The sequence below is a fragment of the Macrotis lagotis genome, chromosome 8 (assembly GCF_037893015.1).
Source record: "Macrotis lagotis isolate mMagLag1 chromosome 8, bilby.v1.9.chrom.fasta, whole genome shotgun sequence".
Taxonomy (NCBI): Eukaryota; Metazoa; Chordata; class Mammalia; order Peramelemorphia; family Peramelidae; genus Macrotis; species Macrotis lagotis.
The window spans coordinates 184,733,575-184,756,939 of NC_133665.1; the positions used below are offsets into that span (position 1 = coordinate 184,733,575).

At 42.2% G+C, this 23,365-nt stretch overlaps 1 protein-coding gene across 1 annotated transcript in view; it reads left to right on the forward strand.

Annotated features, from left to right (window-relative positions):
• Positions 1 to 23,365, forward strand: part of ERC2 (ELKS/RAB6-interacting/CAST family member 2) — a 1,119,475-nt gene that overhangs the window by 453,152 nt on the left and 642,958 nt on the right. The window contains 1 exon segment of the mRNA XM_074199159.1: positions 488 to 655. Coding sequence (XP_074055260.1) covers positions 488 to 655 — 168 coding nt within the window.

The window sequence follows — 23,365 nt, forward strand, 5'->3', positions numbered from 1 at the left end:
ATCATTAAGCATGTATCTCACAGGATTCTTCTTAGGATCAAAGGAGATGCTATTTGTCAAGTGCTTGTGTAGCTGTGCATTAAGTTCCATAAGAGCTCTATAAAATTGTTATTATTATTATTATTATTATTATTATCTCCGCATCTTATTAGAATTTGACTCATTTGAAGTTTAATCCCTTCTGTTATTTTTATTTATTTTAAGTTTTTGCAAGGCAGTGGGGTTAAGTGACTTGCCCAAGGCCCCATAGCTAGGTGATTATTAAGTGTTTGAGTTTGGATTTGAACTCAGATCTTGACTCCAGGGCCAGTGCTCTATCCACTCACAGCGCCACCTAGCCACCCCTCCCTTCTGTTATTTAATTTATTTCTATAAACACATGATGGAGCTCTGTTGATTTCAAATTACTCATATGTCCAAATTCATGTACAAGATTACATTTATTTAAATTCCTTTTTATTAAAATCTCTGCCACCCCTTTTTCCAGGTTGATGCCCTGAGGTTACGGCTGGAGGAGAAAGAATCTTTTCTCAACAAAAAGACCAAACAGCTACAGGATCTCACAGAAGAGAAAGGGACCTTGGCTGGAGAGATCCGAGATATGAAGGACATGTTGGAAGTGAAGGAAAGGAAAATCAATGTACTTCAGAAAAAGGTGAGTCCCTTATATGATTCTTCTTTGGTTGAGAGCCAACAGGGTAATGAGCCTGAGGAGAATTAGTGAGCCAATGGTGAACGTCCATTGGAGGAATGATGGGACATACCAAGCAGATGGAAACATGGAATTTTTTTCTCTGAAATTTTAGAATGGGAAATGAGTGTGCTTGCCCTTAGTTTTTTATTCACTGATAGCCTCACCCAATTGTTTTCATCATTTTGTTTTCCATTGAACTTGCATTTTTATTACCTAGCAATCAAATCATAGAGAATTTATGGCTTCACCTTTGCAAAACCTGGGGGCAACACTTATAGCTGCAAAATAAATCCCCGAGCAAAGTTGGGCTTTGACAAAAATAGCCCAGAAAGGATGGAAAAGAGATTTGGGATCTTAGATTGATATGATCTAATCCAATCAAGTTGGAGTTAAAATTCCCCAAGTTATTTGTGCTTATGGGAGAGCCACCCAGTTGTTTTATGGTCTGCCTTCACTGTATTTCAGTGCATTCTTATTTCTCCCAACTTGAGCCGGATGTCCTTCATTGCCAAGCCCACATGCTTCTTTTCCCTCCATGCTTACAATCTTTGGGTTGGGTAGGGTGGGGGGAGCAGGGAGGTTGTTTCCCAACAATGTCTTACTTCAGCAGTGGATCCGAACCAAGCCTTGAATCTTTCCTTAATTTCCAAAAGAACATGATGTACATTTGAACATAATCAAACTTAAATTTAAAAAATACTGTCAGGGTTTTTTTTTGATTCATTAAGGTCCAGAAGACCCACAATTCATAGAATGGTTGCTGGTATGTCTCTTAGCTCCTGGCTATTTTTTAATCTCCTGTTTAAGAAGGTCAGGGTGCTAGTAATTGCTTATTAAACCCCTCAATTCCCAAAGCTAGGGGATGTCATGATATTAATGAGTCTAAAGAAAACCCGAGTTCAAATTTAGTCTCAGACCTTGGGTCTATGACCCTGGGCAAGTCACTTAACCTCTGTCTGTCTCAATTTCCTCCTCTGTTAGACTGACTAACTACCTCCCGTAAAATAATAGCAGCTACCTCCCAGGGTTATGGCAGATAAAATGTGAAAATATGTATAAAGCATTTTGCAAATCTCAAAAGTGCTATATAAATACAAGCTATGACCCTTGCTGTTGATTCGTATACTAAAATCTGCCCACTGGATCTTCTCAGTCACCTTCCCAACCTTCCCACTCTTTCTCTAGGCTGGTCGTAGTCTGTCTTTGCATGGTACAGCTCAGACTAATGAGACCTTATTGGAGCTTCCTTCCGCCCAGGATGCCTCGATGTTGGTTTCCAAGCTGCCCCCGTACCACAGTTTTTTCTTTACCCATAGATCTTTCCTTCCTGGTCTTCTTTGTCCACTGAGATTGTCATTGAGACAAAGTCTATGCAGATGAAGCTAAGTGTGAAGGCTTACAAATGATTGCCTAGGTAACATGGGGATTTGTTAGCCAACACCAGGACCAGAAAGGAATATTTATTTATAACCTATAAAAGGACTTCTGTGTTGGTGATTTACATAGAAAATATAAACATGATTATGCATTGAGAACTTGGAGGGTCCCTAAAGATCATCTTATCCTAGCGTTTCTTTCTAACCTGTTCTGTGTGTTCTTGACCACCCTTGAGTAGCAGTTGGGCATTTCAGCCTAGAGACTTCTTAGAATCATGTTTTTAAATTCATCAAATAAAATCCATAGTATTACAAAGGAAACTGCTTTTCAAAAGAAGTTTGTGGATTCTATTTTAAGAAACCCTAAGGAAGGGGCAGCTAGGTGGCATAGTGGATAGAGCCCCTGACCTGGAGTCAGGAGGACCTAAGTTCAAATCCAACTTCAGACACTTAATTGCCTAGCTGTGTGACCTTGGGCAAGTCACTTAAGCCCATTGCCTTAAATAAATAAAATTTAAAAAAAAGAACTCCTAATTACCTGGTTGAGGAATTGGGCCCAGAGTATGAAGCAACTTTCAGAGGTTCTACAGTTGGGAAGGACAGAAATAGGAATCCAGTCCCAGATTTTTTATTTTCTACCCAGCTCTCTTTCCTCTGTGGCATTGTATTTAAATAATGATTCTATGGAATTTTATGTGCATGTCAACTATCCACCGGGACAAATAAATTGACCCTGCTATGTTTTGACTTTATTTACTGTTTTTTTAAATGAAGTCATTGATTATATATATCAGAGTTTTCAGTTTTCTTTTTCTCTCCTCTCTGGATCTTTTTTTTCTTTTAGTTTTTGCAAGGCAGGGGGGTTAAGTGACTTGCCTAAAGTCACACAGCTAGGTAATTATTAAGTGTCTGAGGTTGGATTTGAACTCAGATTCTCCTGACTCCAGGGCTGGTGCTCTATCCACTGGATCTTTTTGTTTTTTTTGTTGTAATTGTTTGAGTTCATCTGTGATACTTTTATTCTTGCATTATTTCATAAAGGTTTGTTTCATTAGCAAGATGCATTACTTCAAGTAATGATGGTCAGCTTTTCCCACAATCCTTTGATTTCATCTTTGTCACAGTTTTGCTCATTACACATGATTGAACTTTCAGATTTTCTGAATCTAATTTTTCTTTTAAGACTTCATAATTCTTTGTTGTTTTTAAAATAAGGAGAAAGCAGTGTTAATAGCTTATTTTATATTTCAATTTCAAGTTATAAATTGAATGGTTAAAAAAATTTCTAAGTATAATAGAAAAAACCTGTTTTCCATTACCAATGATGCAGTGTATTTTTCAAAAGTCAGTGGATACCCTAAGTGTTTTGTTTTGTTTTTACTTTATGATCTACAAGTAAAGGCTGCAAAGGTCTTTGTGCATGGGGTGGAGGGAGGGACTCAGAAGATCATAATCCATCACTAACTCAGATCCTTTGGAAGGATGACATTAGAATGAGAATGAGATCAGGGCCCAGGCCTGGTATTCTGTTACATTAATTCTCCAGCCTTTCTACCTATAATTCTGGCTCTCATTTGGATTCTTGTCTGTCTGTCTGTCTCTGTCTTTCTCTCTCTCTCTCTCTCTCTCTCTCTTTTTTTATTTTGCCCCTGACTCAAGAGCTCAACACCCCCATAGTTTCTGATAGAAGACATAGGTCTCTTGTGATCAGGAATAGTGAGTGACCTTGAGGCTAATACCAGGATTATTGATCAGCATGGGCTGATACCATGTAGACAGGGTTTCCCAAGATACAAGCATGAGGGGTCTCCAATGAAAGATTGTGTGTGGTGAGTTGCTGAGGCATGAGGTACAAGCCGTAATCACATCTCTGTCGCTTAATTAACATGTGACTTTGAGCAAGTTACTTTATCTTAGTTTCTTCATCTGGAAAATATGTAAAAGCCACTTTCTCCAGTGGCTTCACAGGAGTTTTCAGGTTGTTGTGAGTAGTTAGCATGGTGCCATAATGTGGCACCCCATTTTCCATAGGGTACTCTCAGATTGCTTATACTGGTTTGGTACTATATCTGAACAGCTCCCCAAAACAGTGTAATTGGCTGCCCTGGAAGGGCTTGGTTTGGAACAGCCTTCAAGGAGGAGGAGGTGGTTTGGATTAAGGTGTACAGGCATGGAATAATAATAATAAACTGATGTTGATGTCAAAGTGGCAGAATGATTCAATATTTCTCTCTTTCAGGAACTCTGGCCTGGATGCTTCCTTCTAGTGCCAGGAAACTGGGGTACGGGGGCTTTAATAGCTTTATTTTACCTGGCAAGGCAAGCCTGACACCTCATCTGTCAGCTCAGCCTTCATGAGTAGCATCAGTCACTTCTATTCCTGGGCAGCAGATCTAGCTGGGATGCCCCCCAGACTCTTTATTAGGGGGAGTTAATAAAACCTAAGCTGAAGGAATTTGTTGGAGAAGATCTGTTAAATCACCTAGGTTGAGTATGTTTGTAAATACTGCAATCCCAATTTGTGAAATTTGCTGAGTATTGGGACCAGAGAATTATAGATGGAGGATCAGAAGGGACTGAAGATGTGACCTAGTCTACCTTCTTTTATAGATGAAGAAACTGAAAATCAGGATTTGACCCCATACCCCTTCACTCTGAATCCCTTTCCACTGTTTGATTATCGGTTTATGGTAAAGGTTTTTAACCATTCTTTCAGGCTGCTTCCCCCAGGTAGAATGTGGTTGAACCCACTTGAGGCCAGGTCCTACCCAGGCTTATAGACTTGGTGACTTCTATGATCATCCTAGTCCAGGACTTTTTCCATTGCTCCTCAGCTGAGACTAGGGATCAATAGAAATTTTTGAGCCAGATTGGCAACCCATGCCTACGGAGAGGTAGAGTGTCTGCCTGTCTCACATAGCCAGTATCTGGAGCATCTGGATTCAAAACTTGCCTTTGAAAAAAAAAACACAAGAAAAAACATGCATCTGCCACTTACTACCTAAGTGACCTTGGACAAACCACTCCACTTTCCTGGGCCTCAGTTTTCCCACTTGTAAATGATGAGGTTGGTCTAGATGTCCTTTGAAGTCCTTTCTAGCTTTAACATAAGACCCTTTGATGCCATGACTCAGTACACTCCACAGATCTTATTGGCAAAGGGGCAGCACTTAGATAATCCATATTAGTCCAGGTAGCCTCTTCCTCTTTTGGTCACATTTCGGAGGTCACTGGGTAACATTGTGGATAGCATGTTGTAGTCAAGAGCCAGGAAGGAGTCCAGGTCTAGGGACAGGAAGGCTTGATTTCAAATCTGAATTCAGAAACTTCCCAGCCCGGTGATACAGGCCAAATCATTTAATCTGTCTGACTCACTTTCTTCATCTCTTAAAATGAAAATAATTATATCATCTACCTCCCAGAATTGTTGAGAACATCGAATGTGATAATATTTATAAAATACTTAGCAATAGGTTCTTATTCCCTCCTCTCTTCTTGGTAAACTCAAGTCTAAACTGACTCTTTGCAGCCCTCCAGCCCTACTTTCCTATTCTTGGTGGTTCCTACTTCTGTTGTCTGGGGCCAAACTGGATAAATGTAATTATTCCTTTTCTACATTACAGCCTTTTAAGTGAGTGAAGACAGCTTTGATGTTCTCCCTAAGTAGTTTATTCTCCAGGCTAAAGATCCCCATTCCTTTCAACTCACCATCATATGAGATGAATTCCGAGCCTTTTATGAATCTAAATGCCCCCTCTAGACATTTTTTCAGCATCTCAATGTCCTTCCTATAACATGGAGCTATGGACTGAACACAGCACTTGTCGGCGGTCTGCCCAGTGTGGAGGGCTATGCGCTACTCTGCCCTCCTTGTTCTTGGAAGCCATGCTTCCCTTAATGTGACTACAATAGCTTTCCTGTACAACTGGATCACATTGGTGATTCATATGGAGTCAGCAGGTCATTGAAACCCCATGTCATTTTCATATAAACCACTGTCTCCATCTTGTACCTAAGAGATGGATTTTTAGAAACCAAGTATAAGATTGCATTTTCCCCTAGTAAATTAAATCTTGTTGGAGTCCAAGTAGCATTCTCCTTTGGGACTTGATTGGATTCTTGCTAAGTCATCCCACGTCTTGGTGTCCCCAGTTTTGTGGCATCTTGTAAACTTTATATGGAAACTTTATTTTAGGTTTTTATCCATGACATCCCCTCACAAAAGGTGTTGACCTAGGTCCCAGTACCCATTCCTGTATACTCCACTGGTGACCTGCTCCCAAGTTGAAACAGAACCATTTATAATGACCGCTGTTACTGAATCAAATTGTATTTACACACATCTCACTCATATTTGACCATCTTTCCATAAGAGATACAAGGGATGCCTTATTAATCAACCAGTAAGCATGTATAACTTCTTTATTCTTGTGTGGATAAAAAGACAAAATGTGAGGTAGTCCCTGCCCTTAAACATGTTTCCAAATGCTTTGCTCAAGTCTAGGTACGGCATTCTGACTTCTTGGTCTAGTTACACTGTCAAAAAAAAGATAATTGGACTAACTGGAAAGACCTGTTCTTGATGAAGAGGCCATATTGACTTAACCCCCTACCACCCCAATCAACGACTACATATCCTTATTTATCTCTCTAATAATAAATTATAGAATTTCCCCAGGAATAAAACTCAAACACACTGGGATCCATTTTGCCCTTGCCATTCTCTTCCTTCATTCACTCTTCTCCAGCCTTGTGGCTCTTGTCCTGTTCTGCCACTCTTTCCATCAACACCTTGGTCAGGGATTTCACTATTCCAGGATCAAGTGATACATTCATCCTCTGAAGCTCATTATTCTCCTATTTATCATGAGGGTCAGGTCCTTATTTGCCAAGTTCCTTCCATCCTTTTCAGGCCAAAGGTCCTTCTTCTTGGCACAGAAGAGAAGCCTGGCAGTAACTCAACAGTTCTGGTTTCTTTTGATTGTCAAATGTCATCTCATTGTCCCTGAGCAGTTGTGAAGAAAGAAGAGAATCAGTACCAAAAATGATAATGAGGACAACTTCCATGATTTGATAAGTGATTGACAAATAGATCAGGATGAAGAAGGAATTGAAGGTAACTCAGGTCAGAGTTTCTAAATCTTATCGAGTAGAATGATGATGGTACCTGTTGCAGAAAGAGTGAAGTCATGATCATGGTTAAGTTTGGTGGGAAAGGTAATGAATTTTGTTCTGGAAAATTGAGTTTGAGATACAGTTTGAAATGTCTAGTTGACTACTGGTGATGTAGGACCAGCATTTGGAGTAGAAACTAAGGCTGGATATTTGACTCCAGCCTCTTCTGCATAGACATAGTAATTAAATACACGGGAATTGTTGAAGATGGAGAAAGGGGGGGGGAGGGTGATGCAGAATTCCTGTTCACGTCTTAGGATATAGCCTTGACAACATCCATTCAGGGGCAAGATATGGATGATGAGCCAGTAAAGGAGGCAGCGAAGGGGCGATAGGAAAGAAATGAAGAGGATCTAGAGAAGGAATTCTTTTGGGTCAGGGAACCTTTTGGCAGTCCTATGAAATCTATGGAATCTTTCTCAATTTGATATTTAAGTTCAGAATAAAATGTATAGAATTATAAAAAAATTACCACGGTATTCAAAAAGTTAAAATTATGTCATGAATCTTTGTTTAAGAATCCCTGATCTTAATGAGAGTAAAGATTCCTTGAAAACCAAGGAAAGAGAGAATATTCAGGAGGAGGGAGTAGTCAACAGCGCCAGCACAGATAGCCAAGAAGGATGGGGACTGAGAAAAAATGAGCAGATTTGACATCAGGAGATTGCTGCTAAATTTTTTTTTTTTGCAAGGCAATGGGGTTAAGTGATATGCTATACAAAGCTAGCTGTCTGAGGTCAAATTTGAACTCAGGTCCTCTTGACTCCAGGGCTAGTACTCTATCCACTGCACTACTTAACTGCCCCTAATAATTATTGGTAATTTTGAAGAGAGTTTAGGGGAATGATGAGATTTGAGGCAAGAAGTATGAGTAGCTTCATTGTATATGGTTAAGGAAGGGAGGAGAAATATGATATTATAGCTTAAAGATGTGATATTTCAAGCAATTTTTTTCTTTTAAAAATGTAAAATCTGGAAGAGATGTAGGCATGCTTGTAGGCAGTAGGGGAAAAATGCCAATAATTATTATATTTTATTTATCTCTTTGTATATCTGTTATTTTCTCCTAGTGAAATATAAGTTTCTTGAGGGCAGGGAAGGGCTGTTTAGTTTTTTTGTCTTTGTGTCTTCAGGGCCTGGTATACAGTAAATACTCAAATGCTTGTGCATTGGATTGAATTGGCCTCTCTGTTCATGTGTCTATGTTTGAGGCAGTACTGCGTTATATGGCAGAAGTTGGAATCTGTTTCATTTTAATGCCTGGATATCTTTCTCTTGGCATGAAGTTGGTGCCAGGGGCTTTGGTGCTAATTGGGTTGAACACTGCAAATACTCCCTGGGAGTATCTGTGCCCTCTAGATTGCATGGCTGTTAATCTGGCTGGCATTGGGCCACCTACAGTTGGAACCCAGCCTGTGAAAAATAGGCTAATAGGGTTAGTTGACTTATCCTGTCACTCATGAGCCTGTTTTTTCCTCCATTAAGATATATTCCAATATTCTCCCCATCCTTGGTCTTTGCAGCTCCTCTTGGTTTGTCTTACAGTGTCCTTTCTAGTTACATTTTATCTCATTTCTCTATCTGGGTTTAACATTTGGACCACTCCCCACTATTGGACTCTTTGTTAGAATATAGACTTCTGTTTCTGCTTCTGCTATCCCCAAACTCTGGGAGAAGCTAAGTCACTTAGCTACCATCATCATGAGACAATGCATGCCAGTGTTCATGGCCCTTGCTGCTCCCAACCCACTATTGGACCTCTTGACCTCAGGGCTGTAATCAAATCCTCACTGCTATCACTTTGGAAAAGGACCGTCCATTTCTGGGAATGACTGTCTTATTGTTCTAACCATCATCCCGGAAACTTCCCAGATCAAAATACTCTTCCATACCAGTCCCCAGTATGTGTTGACTTTTATTAGAATGGAAACTCTTTGAGGACAGTACTTTGTGTAGTTTTTTATTTTTATTTTTTGTATTTGTATTCCCAGACTTAGGGAAGTGCTTGAAATGTAGTAAACATTTAATACATTTTTTTTTATTTTATTAATAAAGTGACTTGCACAAGGCTACACAACTAGGTAATTATTAAGGGTCTGAGGACAGATTTGAACTCAGGTCCTCCTGACTCCAGGGCTGGTGCTCTAACCATTGTACCACCTAGCTTCAAGCAACACTTTTAAAGCCTCTACTGTTTCAGTCATGGTGCTGGGGTCCAAAGACAAAAATCAAATAATTTCTGTCCTCGTGGAGCCAGCAAGTAATGGAATGACTTAGAATCCATATCTTCTTTCCACCCTCTGGTTGACTCTAAGAGAGAAACTGAGCCATGGAACTCTCCTTGTTTAGCAGGGATATTCTAATGGGGACTCAAATCTGTCTCCCTGAGAGTTCCCTCTGGTTGTCATGAGAACAGGAACAGACAAAGCACACATCTCTACATTGAAAATGTTATATGTGAAGATTCAGTAGACTTCGAAGCCTTTTTTCTTAGGAAGAGTGAATAGATCTCTGCCTTAAAGTCAAGAACATCTTCCTTCAAAACCTGCCTGACATTCACCAGCTGTGTGACCTCAGTTTCCTGATCTGTACAATGGGGATGAAGCAGCAGGGTGATGAGTTGGTCAGCAAAGCTGTTTGTAGTTTGGGACTGCACTAAAAAGGTGACAACTCCCCAGATTGGTGAGATGAGGTCCTCCACCTTTATCAAAACTCACCTGTTTAGGACTCCATAGTGAAGTCAGGTCGTTGATTACTTGGAAAGGAACCAGAATAGAGAAGCTTCTGGAATCTGTGTCATCTGAGGAGAAGTTGAAAGGATTGCAGTGGGTGCTAGAGGGCTGAACCTGGGAAAGAGAAGAGGAAGGTCTGTGACCAGGACAGTGTCTCTGAAGATCTGAAGGACTGGCATTTGGAGGAAAGATTAGATTTGTTCTATTTGTCCCCAGGACTGGACCAGGAACAGTGATTAAATTTAGGTTTGATGTCAGGGGAAATAAACTCCAAAACTTTCTAGCTGTTCAAAAGAGAATGGGCAGCTTTGAGAGAAGGTGGGCTTCTCCTTCTTGGTGGTCTTCCAGCAGAGAATAGGAATTCCTTTTGTTTATGGGTTGAATTCAGTGGTCCCTAAGGGTCTTTCTAACTCCCAAATTCTGTGGAGGTAAAAACAGTTCATTACCTACCACAAAAGGATTAATCCAAGGATCAAGTGAGACTTAAGTACACAAACTGCTCAAAAATGTTAGTAGGATAAGCATCCCCCTCACCCCCATCACCCCCATCATCCCCATCATCCCCCTCACCCCATCATCCCCATCACCCCCATCGCCCCATCGCCCCATCACCCCATCGCCCCCATCACCCCCATCACCCCCATCATCCCCCTCACCCCATCATCCCCATCACCCCCATCACCCCCATCGCCCCATCACCCCATCATCCCATCATCCCCATCATCCCCATCACCCCCATCATCCCCATCATCCCCATCACGCCCATCGCCCCCATCACCCCATCATCCCCATCATCCCCATCATCCCCCTCACCCCATCATCCCCATCGCCCCCATTGCCCCCATCACCCCCCTCACCCCCATCATCCTCCTCACCCCATCATCCCCATCATCCCCATCACGCCCATCGCCCCCATCGCCCCATCATCCCCATCATCCCCCTCACCCCATCATCCCCATCACCCCCATCGCCCCCATCACCCCCATCATCCCCATCATGCCCATCACCCCCATCACCTCCATCGCCCCCATCATCCCCATCATCCCCCTCACCCCATCATCCCCATCATCCCCATCATCCCCATAATCCCCATCACGCCCATCACCCCCATCACCCCCATCACCCCCATCACCCCCATCACCCCCATCATCCCCATCACCCCCATCGCCCCCATCACCCCCATCATCCCATCATCCCCATCATCCCCATCACGCCCATCACCCCCATCACCCCCATCGCCCCATCATCCCCATCATCCCCCTCACCCCATCATCCCCATCACCCCATCACCCCATCACCCCATCATCCCCATCACCCCATTACCCCCATCATCCCCATCACCCCCATTGCCCCCATCACCTCCATCATCCCCCTCACCCCATCATCCCCATCATCCCCATCACGCCCATCGCCCCCATCACCCCCATCATCCCCATCATCCCCATCACCCCTGTCGCCCCATCATCCCCCTCACCCCATCATCCCCATCACCCCCATCGCCCCATCACACTCATAGCCCCCATCATCCCCCTCACCCCATCATCCCCATCACCCCCATCACCCCATCACCCCCATCATCCCCATCACCCCCATCACCCCCATCATCCCATCATCCCCATCATCCCCATCACGCCCATCACCCCCATCACCCCCATCGCCCCATCATCCCCATCACGCCCATCACCCCCATCGCCCCCATCACCCCCATCATCCCCATCATCCCCATCATCCCCATCACGCCCATCACCCCCATCGCCCCCATCACCCCCATCATCCCCATCATCCCCATCACCCCCATCACCCCCATCATCCCCATCACCCCCATCGCCCCCATCACCCCCATCACCCCCCTCACCCCATCATCCCCATCATCCCCATCACGCCCATCGCCCCCATCACCCCTATCATCATTTTCCTTTCTTTCTTTCCTTGCCTTCCCTTTTCCTTCCTTAGACATTTACTAGCCTTGGGCAAGTTACAAGTTCCTCAACTGTAAAATGAGAGTAATAAATCAGCCCTCTCCTAGGGTTGTTGTCAGGATCAAATGAGATAGTATTTATAAAGCTCTTAGTACATAATAGGTTCCTTGTTTGTTTTTGGGTTGTTTTTTTTTGTTTGTTTTTTGCCAGGCAATGGAATTAAGTGATTTACCCAAGGCCACACAGCCAGATAATTTTTTTTTTTTAGTTTTTTGCAAGGCAATGGGGTTAAGTGTCTTGCCCAAGGCCACACAGCTAGGTCATTATTAAGTGTCTGAGGTCTGATTGGAACTCAGGTACTCCTGACTCCAGGGCCAGTGCTCTATCTGGTGCTCTATCCTCTGCCCCACCTAGCTGCCCCACATAATAGGTACTTAATAAATCTACTCTTAATTTCTCCCTTCTTCTATTCCCTTTTCCCTTCCCTCCCCTCCTCTGCCCTTCTTCCTCTCTTCCCTCCTCTCTCCCATTATTCCTCTCCCCTCTCCTCTCTCCCCCTCTCTCCCTTCTTCTTCTCCCCGCTCCTTCCTCTCTTTCTCTTTGCCTTACTCCTCCCCTCCTTCCTTCTTTCTCCCCCTCCCTCCCTCTCTTACCTCTCACACTCCCGCCTCCCATGCAAAGCTCTCAGAGAGTATGCATCCTATAGGTGACTTTTATCCTTCACCTTCTATACTCTGAGCATCTAGATTAGGGACTCTTCAATGCATTTGATGATGAAGAGGATGCAGAGTTGTTGGGGGGGTTTCATTTTTTTTTCCTCCCTGGAATCTCTGCCTCAGTTGATTTAATAAATATTGGCTACTTGGTTGTGTTAAAGACTGTATCAATAATATTATTATTATTATGAAATTTCTGATTCTCTTTTCTGTTGCTGGGGATGGCATAGAAACTGTTTGCTCTGACACAGTGGAGTTGGCACTGAGTTTGAGGTACTGCCCTCTGTGAACCCAGATCAAGTCTGAGCATTTCAGCCAGACTCTGCACATGCCTGCTTGGTAGAGGAAGGTGAATTAGTTGGATGATGTTTTTTTTAATGGAAAATGCCCATGTCTAATGAATATTCAGCATGTAGCCAGTGTTTATTTAGGTTTTCATATAGGACTGTCTCAATCACAAGTTCCAATAGGCCTCAGGCAAGTCTAACATCTAACAGCCTTTATGGTGAATTTTCATATTTTATAGACGGTAAATAATTGATGCAATGGAACAAGGCCTGCTTCTGTAGACGGTGCTACTGCCTCCAGTGGGCCATGGGAAACATTTGCTCCAATAATGAGGTCTTCATGCATTTTAGTTGCATTTTTCCCTCCATTGGCAGGTAGAGATGACAATGGTTCAGAGCAGGGTACATTCTTCTCATGGATGACTTGAGGTCACGGACCAGAATGACAGCAGAACACTGGTTCTAGAGCCAGAAGACCCAGCTTCAAATCTTGTCAGTGTGAATCTGGATAAGTGTCTTTACCTCCTCTGGCCTCAGTTTCCTCACTTGTAATAGATGGAGGTTGGACTCGACCTCCAAAGCCTGTCCAGCTCTAATCTTTCAAGCTCAGGTTTCTGTGACATTGGGAATGATTTGTTTCTTAAGCTATAAAATGTGGAATTGAGTATTTTTAAAATTAAATCACAGGACCCCAGCTGAAAAAGAGCCTCTAAGACCATCTAGTCTGATTGTACAGGGGAGGAAACCAAGGAAGCTACTTGACTGGACCAAGGACACACAAACAATAATGCTTATCAGAGACTGGATTCAAAACTTGGTCCCCTGCTGACTCTCAAGACAGCTCTTTTCCAGTTGGGAAATGTCTTTAAAAGATGTCTACAGGATACCCTGACTGGCAAATATCACCTAATGGACCCCCAGGAAGACACAGGATGACAGGGAGATAAGGAAGATGGTAGAAGGTGCCATCCTGAATCCTTTAGCAGCTCCAGCCCTGTTGCTATCATCAGCATAAGGCTAGGAGTTGAATTGGGAAGTAAACAATAGAGGAGACAGGGTCCTTTTACACCTGGAGGAGGTGATGCAGGAAGCATTGTTCTGCCAGAAGCCAGAGAGTGAGAATCCAATGTCTGTCTCCCATGTCTGGAATGCTTTCACTCCTCCGTCTCTTCTTTGCACCCTAGATTCCCCAACTTCTGTCTAAATTACTCATGCTCTTTTCTGATGTCCTATTTTGTATATTATATTTCATTTGTTGCCTCCTCCTAAAGGATCTTTTCTATTTTGTCTATATATGCATATTTATTATCCTTTAGAAAGTTCATTTTTACATTTGTATCCTTAGTATCTACCACAGCATCTGATCCATAGTAGACACTCCCTATTCATTGACTCCTCTGCCTCCTTTTATCTGTTTTTAAACAGCAACAGATTTGGGCAAATCCATTTAAGCTCTCTCACCCAGCCCCCTTTTCAGTTAAGGACATGATTGTGCAAAAGACTGATAGCAAACAGGGAGGCCATGTGTGACCTGAGATGGGGAATGAAGTGGCATTCAGTTTTGGAAGGGGCATCTGAGGCCAGGCAGTTGGGCTAGCCTGTGTTTTCAATAAAGCCTGATGCTTGGGACAGCTAGGTGGCATAGTAGATAGAGCACTGGCCCTGGAGTCGGGAGAACCTGAGTTCAAATGTGGCCTCTGATACTTAAAAATTACCCATCTATATGATCTTGGGCAAGTCACTTTAACCCCATTGCCCTGCAAATAAACAAATAAATAAATAAAATTTAAAAAAAAAAAACCTGAAGCTGGTTACCATGAATCTGGAGGAGAATGTTTCTTGTACTTCTGAAAACTCATCATTATCCATAAGCAGAGCAAGGAGCAATTGATGTACAATTCTGGGTGCCATTGGGTATCTGTGCAACAAGAAGTAAACATAAGAACATGGCCCCTGGACACTGGGAGAACTGCTATTAGCAAGTTATGGGTGAGCTGGAATGGTTCGTGCCTTCTAGCTTTGAAGAGAATGCCCACAATGACAAGCTCTTAAATCCACCAGAGTTTGCAATAGACTCAACATCCCATAGTACTTTTTCTTAAGGTGAGTTATGATTTTTAAGTATAATTCTTAGACGAAGGTGTCCTATACTTCTTTTAAAATGGTTGCTCTTTTATTTCTGATGGGTTATGAGCCCTCCGAAATAGCATGTATTGGACTTCTACAAAATACTTATCCATTTTTATTAGCTACTCTAAGGATCAAAATATGTAAATATTTAACCATGAGAAGTAGGACTCATTTAAAATGTGTCTTTAGTTTATAATGTAAATGGCAGATAAATGTCATATGATTTTAAGACGATATAAATAATACGAAACGGCCCTTTGCTAATTTTGTTTGTAGCTTTTTCGAGGCAGGAAGGCATGAGTGTGTCAGTTGGCTAGCTTTACTTTGCCATCACTTAAATCTCCCATTTTAAATATTTTTACAGGCATCAGCTCTGTGCCCTAGTTAGAGAACTAGGTTAAACACCCAAGATAATTTATATATTTGCACTGTTTACAGTGACTTGGGCTTAAATCACTGAAATAGAGTCAGAAATAAACATTGCAATTTTCACAGGGAAATCGACATCGTTTTGTTGTGCTTAAATCTAAACTCTGCAAAACCATTCCTGGGGGACTGTGGTTGTGATCCTTGTGTCGGGTGTTCCAGTTCCTTCTGCTGTTCAAAGGTTTGTTGTGTGTTTTTTGGTGTGGTGTATATTTGTTCAAGTCAGTCCCACAAGGCTCTTATCCTGGATTTAAAACTAAACATCATCCTCTGTTTTTTACCCTCCATGGAGGGCAAAGACTGAGGAAACCGGCAGAGAGGGAATGAAGTATCATGGTCGTTGGGGAACGGCCTCCTATGCAACTCTCAACTGGTGTACTGACTTGGATTTATCCAGACCACAGAAAGGAGGAGGGGGAGAAGAACAGATCAGGTCCAGAAACCCTCCTCAGCCATTAGGACATGAAATGGAGCTTTGTCTCTGTACTCTTTGGACTCAAATGAAGTCTCAACTCAACTCAGAAGATCTTGTAGGACCTGGCATTGCACTTGAGGACATGAGATGCCAACTGACTCTGATGTTTTTTTCCATGTGGGTCTTTAGTGTAAAATGATTTCTTGGCCTGAGTGAGAGCACCTGGTTTTGCCTTTTGTAGAATGGATTTGAGAAGAAGGTAGGCGCCTATGTCAGTAGCAGCCAGCCACTGGAATTCCTCAAACTAAAGACCATGACTTGGAAAAACTGTGCAAGCCAGTGAAGGTCACTGGCTCTCCCTTCATCATCGATGTGGGATCGGAAGAAGAAATCACGCCAGGCAAACTTTATTGTTTTATAGGTAGAGACTCAAGATGAAAGAAAGGAATTCAATAGATACAATGCCTGATATTGAATAAATCACTGAAAATAATGTCTCCATAGATCTTTGTGGGAGAAAAAAGACAACTCAATGAAAATTGGCTCAGAGCACCGTCATGTGGATTCAATTTGGCTGTTGTAATAAATTACAGCAGAATGCGGTCCATTGGGATGATGCTCAGATCAGTATTGGGTCAGCCCTCAACATCTCTAGGAGTGATCTGGGGGAACGAACAATGTGCTTAATGAGGTTTGTCAGGTCATGATACATCGAAACTGCTCTGAGTGCCCTTGTTGTCAATTAACCTCCAATAAGATCATTGGGTGTGAGGCACTGGGTCTGGTCCTGGAAGAGTCTGAGGGCACGAATGGACGTGCGATCAAAATAACACACGCATACATGTTGAAAGATGCAGCCCTGCAGACATAGAGAAAGAGAAGAGTGGAGAGGTAGCCAGCCAAAACCCTTTATCCTCCAACAAACATTAATTAAGCATCGATTGTATTCAGGCAGAGGGTTCAAACTGGAGATGGTCAGTAAAAATTAGACACTAGTGAGAGGAGGCATGCACATGGATAGTAAATATCCAAGTAGAAATCAAGCAAATACCAACTATTTATAGAAAAATGATTGTAAATAATTCCTGTGATCCTAGGAGCACGGTACCTCCCTCCTTGCGTGTGAATCTCTCATTCACATTTCTATGACTTCAAATGATCTCCCATTTACCCTCAATGTCTGGAAATGCCTGGTTTCCGTCAAGTCTCAGTGGAAGCATCACCCACAGTCTTCATTTATTACTGCTCTCCCTTCAATGACCATATTTCATTTTGGATGTCATTCTGAGGCATACCTCAACTTCTTGCACTAAAGAATCAGGTCCATAAGCCATGGACCTCTGCTCTCCCCTCTCCCTAAGTCTCTACCTTTCCTACTTCCCTTCTCTCAGTCTCTCTTTTTTCCTCTCCCTCTCTCTCTCCCTCTCCATCTTTCTCTCTATATATTCATTCTCTCTCTTCCCTCTGCATCCCACTCTGGATCACAGGTCAGAGTCTTTGGATCTAGGTATCTTATCTGTTCCAGCCTACATAACCCACTCTGACCTTCTTAGTACTGCTATCTCATCATTGAAATGGCCCTCTGCAATCTAGCTGGCTATGTTTCTTGATTTTCTTTGCCTTCATGGAATTTTATTTTTCTGGAAAATTATTTTTCTTAGGAATATTAACTGATTTTTCCAGCTACACCTAACCCTTGTACCTTTGATGGTGAGCTAAAGGGCTTTGGGTGTTAATTCTTCACTGAGGATTCAGAGTATCTCTTCTTAGAGACTTCCCAATATTTTAGGGCTTGCCTTGGCTGGTATGGTGTCTAGCTATGCCACATGGAGTATTTGTTCCTGGCATAAGAAGGACAGGGAAAATCTAAACAACATTGCAGACTTCTCCTATTCTTCCTCCTCTTCTTTTTTAAACTACATTCTTTTTTTCTTTTCCCCTTCCTTCTCATCCTCCTTTCTCCTCTTTTCTTTCTCTTCTTCCTCCATCTCTTCTCCTTTTCTTTTTTCATCATTCCTTTTCCTCTTTCTCTTCCATCTCCACTCCTTCTCTCTTCCCCTTCTTCCTCCTCCTTTTTTCCTCCTCATTTCTCCTCATCTTTTTTCTCTTTTCCATCATTTTTTTCTTTTTCCTTCTCTTTCTCGCCTACTTTTTCTTCTTTTCATCCTTCTTTCTCCTTCATCACTCACTTTCCTTATCCTTCATTTTTCCTCCTTTTCTCTTTCTTTATCCCCACTCTACCCTCCTCCTCCTCACACTTTGAGCTTTCTCACTTACATAGCCTTCTTTGCATCTTATTTACTCCTCAGAATAATCTCATGACATCGTTTCTATAGATACTGTCTCCATTTTACAGCTAAACAGTTTTAAAGAGGTTAAAAACTTACTTGCACACTACTTATTTGCACACTTAGAGAAAGTAAGTTGTAGAACTAGGATGCTGATTCTGATGCTTGGGAGGATCTTGGAAAGTTTGACTGATTTTGGATCTGTCAGCACCAGGGGGGATGTTAGTGGATCACCATAAGTTCAGTGAAGAACAGTCAAAATGTTCATTGGATCAGTCATTCAACCGGAAGGGCATCAGAACCAGTTTTCCTTGACACAGGAAGAAATTGAGACTCAGAAAAGTGGAGTCACAAATGGCTCTATCAAAAGAAAAAATTGCATAATGGATGTATGTCTGACTTTGGATTCAGGAAGATTTGGGGACTAGTCTTCCTTCTGCTGACTTTTTCAAGTTGTGTGATCTTGACCAAATGTCAACTGTGAGGCAGGAGTCAAGCCCTTTAATCTCTCCTGGCCCCTAGGCAACTCCAAAAGACAACAAGTCATAGAGAAGTTGTTGGTCTTCATTGATAGAGAGAGCTTCAGGGGTAGCTAGGTGGCACAGTAGATAGAGCACTGGCCCTGGAGTCAGGAGGACCTGAGTTCAAATCTGACCTCAGACACTTAATAATTACCTACCTGTGTGGCCTCGGGCAAGCCACTTAACCCTATTTTCAAAAAACAAACAACCCCCCCCCCCCCAAAAAAAAACCTTGTTATACCATAAATTCTCCATCGCAGATCTCCTGCCCAACATGGTCTTTTTTCCTGACTTTTCCATGGGCACTAGTGAAGCACTAAGAATTGTTGTCCTCAGTTCTTAAAATAGGATTGGCAAGCCTTCTTCCTCACCCATACATCTGCCACATTATATCTTGGATGATACTCCCACTATAGAAGTCATCATGAACAAATGACCTGCCTAATTATAGCTATTGTTTGTATTTCCAGTGCTCCTTGGATCGCCTGCAATCTTGATTTTCTGAGGGAGAGATAGTCCAAGATTCATGACCATGTAGCATCACTATGAATTTTGACGTTTCAAAAATGGGAGCTTGTGGAGGCCAATGATAGACTGGTAAAGCGCAGAAGATATGACCTAGTCCATCCTATCCCCTCAAAAGATTTCCATATATTTGCAATGGAGATACAATGGATATACCCAGTGGGACCTCTTTCAAACTTGGAGTCATAGCCAGAGCAATTAACCAATCACTGAGTATTTATTGAGTAGCATTGTGCTAGGTGCTGGAGATATAATGGCAAAAATAAAAATAATGCCTGCCATCCAGGAGATAGCATTCTTTCTGGGAAAAAGACACTCTCACCCCCCTTAGAAAGTGTGAAGAGATCTCCTTTCACAAATCACTGAGTCTGGGCCATTATGCTACAGAATCCCTCAGTTCTTTGACACATAGGCACAAAGAGTGCCACCGATTTTCTTAGCAGATCACAAGCTGTTTCCCAGAGATGTACCTGTCTGGATCAAATGGATGAGGCCTTATCACCTTCCCCAGGTGATTAAAGACTTAACTAACACATTTATTGTAATCCTAGGAAGACTCTTGGGTTCTTTAATTACATCATCTGAGTTGGAGAGGGACACTTCCTCTTTTACAGATGTCTGAACAGATGTGAGAAAGGCTTTTCTTTCAGCTCCAAGGCAATAAACTCAATGACTAAATATATATTTTTTTCCTGTCTAATTCCTGTGTACAATCAGATTTCAGGGTGAATTCCAGAAGTAGAGGCAGAGAAGAACACAATTTTATCTAAATTCGATTAGACTAACCGAGGCAGCAGATGATGGAGCTGCCCACATTATCCAGTCTTGTATTGCAGCAGTCAATCAATCAATAATGATGTTTTTATAAAACAGAAAAGTATTCATTGCTTTTGTGGGAAAGGAGAAACTCAAAGTACACCAAATAGCAATCACTATCTTTTTTCTTGAAAGCCATCATCATCCTGTCAGATGGCATCAGCTCAGATGCTGTCTGTCATTCCTCCCATGCACCCCCATTGCCAACCATGGATAGCAAACAACCCAAGGGGATCTCCCCTGTTCTCCTTGAGCAAGGCTCAAGCTGTTGAGCAGATGTGGACAAAAGAGGCCCCCAGTGCAGCCTTTGCCTTTGCAGTTCCAGTTTGTGGGGCTTTGATAGCATGGGCACTGGAGGTCTGTGTCCGGCCCACAAGGGCCTAGTGGTGCAACCCAATCTGGCCAAAGTCTTCTGTACCCTCGCTATTGCCCATATTTGGTTACAACGCATGACATGGGAAATTGGAAGCCCCTATGAGCCACATTTGGACTGCATCAGCTCCTCATTTCATTTTGATATAAAAATGTACACCTTGGCCAGATGGTGAAGTGGAGGAACTTAATAAATGTGGAGACATCTTAAAAATTGGAGTCCAGGCAGCATGCTGCTTCCTCCCACTCTCCTCTTCCCATATTGGCAGTCCCCTTCTCCTTGATTAGCCTGCTGCTGTTTTTATGGAGATAGACTGGGTCATAAGGCAATGCCAGGGTATGGTTTTGGGACCTCCTGAGGGTTGTATAATTTCTCACCATGTCTTGGGCCAAGGGAACCTGTTTTTTGCAAGAAGTTATTTCAGATTTTATCCAGAAATTGTTTCTGATAAAATCAGATGAGCTGTTGCATATCTTTCCATAAATCTTCTAGTTGGAGATTCTTTGGGATTTTAGCATTGTAAGAATTTAACTAGAATTTTCCACAGGAGGCCTTTCCCAGACCCAGCGATGTCTTGTGCCTCCTTGATCATGTGGTGACCTCCCATTTATGTATAATACATCATGTAAAATGTCTTCCCTGTTTAGAATGTGAGCTTCTGGAGGGCAGGGTGGTGTTTTTTTCCCCTTCTTTGCATCCCCACTGCTTAGCACCGGACTTGGTTCATAGTTAGCACATATAAAATGCTCATTGACTGTTCAACTCCATATCCCAGATTTGAAAGGACCATAGAATTCACAGGTCATAAATGGACATAAACTGCCTCTCCAGAATGCCCAGCAAATGGCCACCCATCAGTCTCTACCTGAAGACCTGTGGTTGTGGAATGTTCTCTACCTCTGAATGCAGTCACTTCTACTTTTGAATAGCTCTAATTGTTTTTAATTGTGTCTAGATCTCATGGCTTCCAGCACGCTGGCCTTTCTTCTTCACCTTGTTCTATGGAAAATTGTCCTTTAAAAGGAGTATTATCTTCAGCTCTTTTCTCTAAAAAAAAGATATGACAAAGCCAAATTGTTAAGATAATATAGATATTTCCATTTAATTGAGCTATTTATCAATGATGCTTAGCTCAGTTAACCCTTCCTAATTGACTTGAAGGAATCATTAACAGGTAACTAAAAGCTGCATTTCAAAATGAAAAACTTTATTCTGGGGGCAGCTAGGTGGCACAGTGGATAGAGCACCGGCCCTGGAGTCAGGAGGACCTGAGTTCAAATCCAGCCTTAGACACTTCATAATTACCTAGCTGTGTGGCCTTGGGCAAGCCACTTAACCACATTGCCTTGCAAAAAAACTAAAAAAACAAACAAAACCAAAAAACCACTTTATCCTATGAAAGGTGAAAAAAGGTTCCTTGCTTTGAAAAGGATAAGGAAGGAAAAGGGAAGAAGCATTTATTAAGTATCTATTAATTTCCAAGCATGTCACAAATAGTAGCTCATTTATTCCTCACATTTACCTTGGGAGGTAGATCCTCTTATGGTCTCCATTTATATGGAGATATATGATCTAGACAGCATGGTTATATGATATGCTCAGGATAAACTGCAGATATGCAATACAGGAAAGACATTAAGATTAAGGGTGACAGGGACAAGTTTCATGAAGAATGTGAGGCTTTAGTTAAGACGTGAAGGAAGCCAAGTAAGGTAGGAGGCAGAGTTAAGTGGGGAGGCCTGGGAGACAACCAACTGATAACAGCACAATGAGTTGAGATATGGAGAGCCACAAGTGCAGAACAGCCAGAAAGACAGTCAGCCTGGATCACAGAGAACATGGAGGGAAGCATTGTCTAAGAAGCCGGAGGGTTAGGAAAGGGACAGAGTATGAAGGTATTGAAAAACCAAGGAGCCCAGTTTATATAATACCTTAGAGGCAATAGGAGACCACTAGTAATGACATGATCAGACCTGCACTTATGGAAAATCCCATGGTTGCCATTGGAATTTGAGAGCAGTTGCTTCTGTGGGGAGTAGGGGAGAGTGAGATCTTGAGATTGACTTGGAGTTTGCAAACTTGTTCAACTGGATTAAATCCTCAAGCTCCATGATATTTGTTATCCTTTCGCCAGTGCAGGTCACTTTCCAATTCTCTCTTCTCATCCCATATAATTCTTATCCATCTCCTATCAATCCTCCATGTTGGAACTACCCCACATGCCAGAGCTTTCCTTTGGATCTTTTATTTTTTGTGGGTACAGAAGTCATTAAGTCTATGGATCTTTACTATATGACCAGCTGTCTTCTGTTTCTGGATGTATATAGTCTTGTTGACTTTTTTATTCCCTTTCTTACTGGTAAGACATGGTTTGTAATACATTGCAGTCTCCTCACACCCTGCCATGACGTAGGAGATGTGAATCTCTTTTCACAGAGAAATGTTCCATCTACACCGGGGTCAATGGTGAGCTCAGATTGTTGCTGTCTTTCATGAAACTCTAACTGGAGTTTTGAAAAGTGTGAAATATAGAAAATGCTCTGCCTTAGCCTCATACTTGCCTGTATCTGCTTTACAGTGCTCTGTCTCACCAGTTTTATTGGGTACCCAGTTTTTGGAGTTGGAAAAAGACATAAGGGAAAATGTTTCAGGAGCTTTAAAGATTTTACATGGAGGGGTGAGGCTTGTATTTTAAAAGATTAGATAAACATGGAGTTAGGGCTGACCTGTGATTTCATTTGTCTGGGAAGCTCCCAGATGAGAAAAATTTTGGGTTGATGCAGATTATAAGCCATAACCATTTATGACTCTGCTATGTACCAGACACTGGACTATGGTCTGGGGATCCAAAGAGAGGCACAAAGCCAGTCCTTGCCCTCAAGGGGCTTACATTCTATTGGGAACCAATGTGTACCATAAGAAATATATGGAACAATCTGGAGGCAACCCTGGAGGGAAAGCACCAGGTGAAT